Source organism: Triticum dicoccoides, chromosome 7B (genome assembly GCF_002162155.2).
Source record: "Triticum dicoccoides isolate Atlit2015 ecotype Zavitan chromosome 7B, WEW_v2.0, whole genome shotgun sequence".
In the NCBI taxonomy this organism is placed as follows: domain Eukaryota; kingdom Viridiplantae; phylum Streptophyta; class Magnoliopsida; order Poales; family Poaceae; genus Triticum; species Triticum dicoccoides.
This window is the reverse complement of record NC_041393.1, coordinates 667,880,189-667,884,197: the sequence shown is the minus strand read 5'-3', so window position 1 is coordinate 667,884,197 and position 4,009 is coordinate 667,880,189. Positions and strand designations below refer to the sequence as shown.

General features: G+C 43.4%; 1 protein-coding gene across 1 annotated transcript; it reads left to right on the top strand.

The window, feature by feature from the left end:
- Window positions 1–2,042: 2,042 nt before the first annotated feature.
- LOC119338405 (cortical cell-delineating protein-like) lies at window positions 2,043–2,763 on the top strand. The gene has a single exon (XM_037610717.1). The coding sequence runs from the start codon at window positions 2,083–2,085 to the stop codon at window positions 2,479–2,481; it is 399 nt and encodes a 132-aa protein (XP_037466614.1). The 5' UTR covers window positions 2,043–2,082; the 3' UTR covers window positions 2,482–2,763.
- The last annotated feature ends 1,246 nt before the right edge of the window (window positions 2,764–4,009 follow it).

The following is a 4,009-nucleotide window of genomic DNA, read 5'->3' as shown; positions in this document are numbered from 1 at the left end:
TCTTCTTCTTCTTCTTCTTCTTCTTTATATATAGTTTTTTCTTTTCTGCTTTATTTGTTTTCTTCTATTTATTTTTGAGTAATTTTTTTATATAGTTTTTTCTTTTTTGCCGTGACCCTCTCTACTCTTTCGTCCGAAACAAGCCCTGATACTTCAAAAGATATTGTCCAATTTGTGCTAGGGGAGCAAATGATGTCAGAAAGGGTTGAAAATTGATGACGTGGCTTAGAATGGTGCGTACTGAACGCAAAAAAGTCTGAAGTTGTAATAAGTTTAAAAAATGAAGTGCCAGTTTTTGCCGTAACACAAGAAGTCCGGAGTTCTAATAAGTTATTAAAAATAAAAAAGGCGCAATGCTCGTTAGTTAGCTTCAAGCCTTTCGGAATAGGGTAGACTATACTGCACACAGCTCCGTGCAATCTATTCTATTCCGAAAGGCTTGAAGCTAAGCAAGCTGCAGGTGAGCATTGCGCCTCTCCATCGTCTCTGCACTCACGGCTTATAAACAGCTTCTACTGCCTCTCTCCTAGCGACGTGGGACTAAAAATCAGCTTAATAAGAAACTCTAGTACCGGTTCATGACATGAACCGGTACTAAAGGAGTTCGTGGGGCCCACGGCCTGACACAGCATCATTAGTACCGGTTCGTGGCATGAACCGGTACAAATTGTTGCCCACGAACCGGTACTAATGATGTCCGCCCGCCTAGCCATTGGAACCGGCACTAATGGACACATTAGTGCCGGCTCAAAATGAAACCGGCACTAATGTGTCTCAGATTAGCCCCTTTTTCTACTAGTGCGTGGTCCCCCCTCTTGTCGCCCCCGCACCCGCCCTCATCGCCCTTTGAATAGATTGATTTGTGATGACTTGGACCAGAAGCCACAATAGAGGGCGCCCATTGACACGCATGATGGCGGCATGAGGACGACAAAGCCGGCAAGCTCGCTAGGCCTCGGCAGACTTGCTAGGGCTTTTTCTTTAGATGATCCACCATTTCTCTTTACGAACGGCAATCTTATGAGAAAAAATTGCGTGAAGCAGAAGACATCAGCCTTGCTGGCGTGGAGCGGCAGAGAATCCTCGGGAGAGGGCGAGATATTAGGAGTTCTATTTGTTTACCATATCCAATCAAGCTAGTTACGGCAAGGCAGGAATTGGAAATTGTATTTTGCCTAGCTACGTGACCAGAATGGACGTGCCTTTTTTAAAAACTATATTGGACTTATTGCCCATATAGCACATACCTTTTTTTAAATGGTACAACACGGATCTTTAGCATTACATGCAACGTTTTATGGATCAATCCGGAGCCTAGTAAAAAAAGTATTCATTCATCGATATGTAGGATTGATCTAGACCGTAATAATTTGGACCCATCAGATTAATGGCTCCTAATTTCTAATTAACGTGAGAATTTCTTGAGAGTCTAGAATTAGTATCGGTATATATATATATATATATATATATATAGATAGATAGATAGATAGATAGATAGATTACAGCAAGCTGAACGTATCGTGTCCATCCGTGCCAACGAGCCAGTATGACAAACCAGAGTATGAAAGATATAATAGACACGTGGAATCAAAACCATACAACTCCTATATGTGTCTCCCGTGACCCTGATGATCATGGTTAAGCCAGCTCGTAGCGCTGTCATGCCAGATATAATCCTTTGTCTGATGCTATATATGCTCCAGATTATTATTGCTACACTTGTAAAACCATCAAATATATATATGCCCAGAGCAGACGACATGCATATAAGAGTACTCTTCTTGGAAACTAAAGGAAAGCCTCATGGCCCAGCTCTCAGGTTTTTGTTCATTAGCGAACAGATTAAGCTCCAATGATGGATGTTACACACGTAACATGCCAGTACAATAATGGTTGCACATAAATTTTGCAAATTAGTACGGCAAGAGTCAAAACTAATTAGCTCGACTGATAATGACATGCATGCAATTGCACGCTACGACCGGCCTATAAATACGACCTCAGACGACCCAAGCAAACCATCCCAAGCTAGCAAAGCCAAGCTTAGCCATAGCCACAGACCAGTAAGATCGATCAGTAGCAATGGCGCCCTCCAAGCTCGCCGTCTTCCTCGCCCTGAACCTGGTCCTCCTTGCGGCCGCCCAGGGCTGCGGACCCTACTGCCCACCGGTCGTCCCTACCCCGCCCATCCTCCCATCGCCCGTGCCGTCGACCGGCGGGGGCCGCTGCTCGATCAACACGCTGAAGCTGGGCATGTGCGCCAACGTGCTGAACCTGCTGAAGCTCAAGATCGGCGTGCCAGCGAACGAGGAGTGCTGCCCGCTTCTGGGCGGGCTCGCCGACCTCGACGCCGCCGTGTGCCTCTGCACCGCCATCAGGGCCAAAATTCTCGGCATCAAGCTCAATGTGCCCATCGACCTGACCCTCCTCCTCAACCAGTGCGGCAAGAAGTGCCCCTCCGACTTCACCTGCCCCATCTGATCCATCCAACACCATCCATGAATATTATACATGCATTTTTTTTATTCGTAACTAGTTTGCATTTCATACGTACGCACCATACGTATATTTTCTATGTTCCAGTTCTGGTACTATATGTTAGGTGTTTGCATGGGCTCCCTCGCTCGTGCATGCATGCTTGATAAGTTTGTGATTGATCACATGATCAGTGTATCTCGTTATGGTATCTAAATGCATGATTCATGTATTTGTAAAAGGATTGTATGTGTACGAGGAATAGAAGGTTTGTCCAAATTGTGTTAACTTCACCCGCAAAAGAAAAGGGTTAACTTGACCCGTGATATGCCAAGCTTGAAATGCATATTTATCGTACATGCACGCATGGTTGCATCAATCATGATCAAATCCATATCTTTTCAAATGCATTAGCTAAATCTTCTTTCTTTATTTTTTGCCTAAAATTATCTGTAATCAGATTATATAAGATGAAAAAACAGGAACAACCAAAATCTTTGATAAAAGTAGAAGTTACATTGACACTAGTAGAAAACAGGGCATTTGTCCCGGTTCGTAAGGGCCTTTAGTTCCAGTTCTTGAACCGGGACTAATAGGTCGTTACTAATGCCCTCCCCCCCTTTAGTCCCGGTTCTTACACGAAACGGGATAGATGGGCATCCACGTGGCCGCTGCGGGCAGCCCAGACAGGGGGGCATTTGGTCTCGGTTGGTGACATAAACCGGGACCAAAAAGCATCCACGCGTCAGAAGCTGGCTGCAGCTGAGGTGTTTTTTTAAAAGTGGCTGGTTTAGGGGTTTGGCGAGTTATTTAGGTTGTTATTAGCTAGCTAATATAGAGAAGTGTCCTCTCTTATCTTCGTACTTGGTTTACCAACGCTACTGCTATGTTCATTTCACCCGCTGATATATAATAACTCTTCATGCTCGCATCATATATCATCATATAATAACAAGTCCTGCTAATCATGCATCATCATACAACTTCTACTCGTTATTAATAACAAGTCATACGATCATCATACTTATAGTCATCGAACCCAACCCTACATAATTGTTCTTAGCACATCATCAGTATCAGGTAGACCTAAACACACTTAATTAAGATAAAATAGCATAAAATAATATAGACCCTGACTCTCCATTATGAAGAATGGAGATCATCCAGTCTCCAATTCTTGCGCTTCGCTTCCTTTTGCTTCCAAGAAGCTCCTTACGATTGTCCATACATTTTTTCCATTCTTTGATTGTCATGTCTCCACTTTTTTTAGAAATCCGGTATGGACAGTTGAGATTCGTAGGACGGTCTGGTTGTATGTTCAAAACACCAAGTCGACCGTGCGTATCCATCAAATGAGGAACACAATCATTCGGGATTATCTGTTGAAAAACATAGTAATAACTTTGTAGTTAGCAATGATGTACTAGTTTTAGAAGTATGCAAAAAGATGCATGGATGTCGTAATAGTAAAAAATCTTACCAGAGTATCTCCATGGTAGTTACCGTAGTTCAACACGTGCACTAGTGGCACGTA

Bases quoted from the DNA above. Each gene is read 5' to 3' on its own strand.
- LOC119338405 (XM_037610717.1), top strand. From the start codon at position 2,083: ATGGCGCCCTCCAAGCTCGCCGTCTTCCTCGCCCTGAACCTGGTCCTC.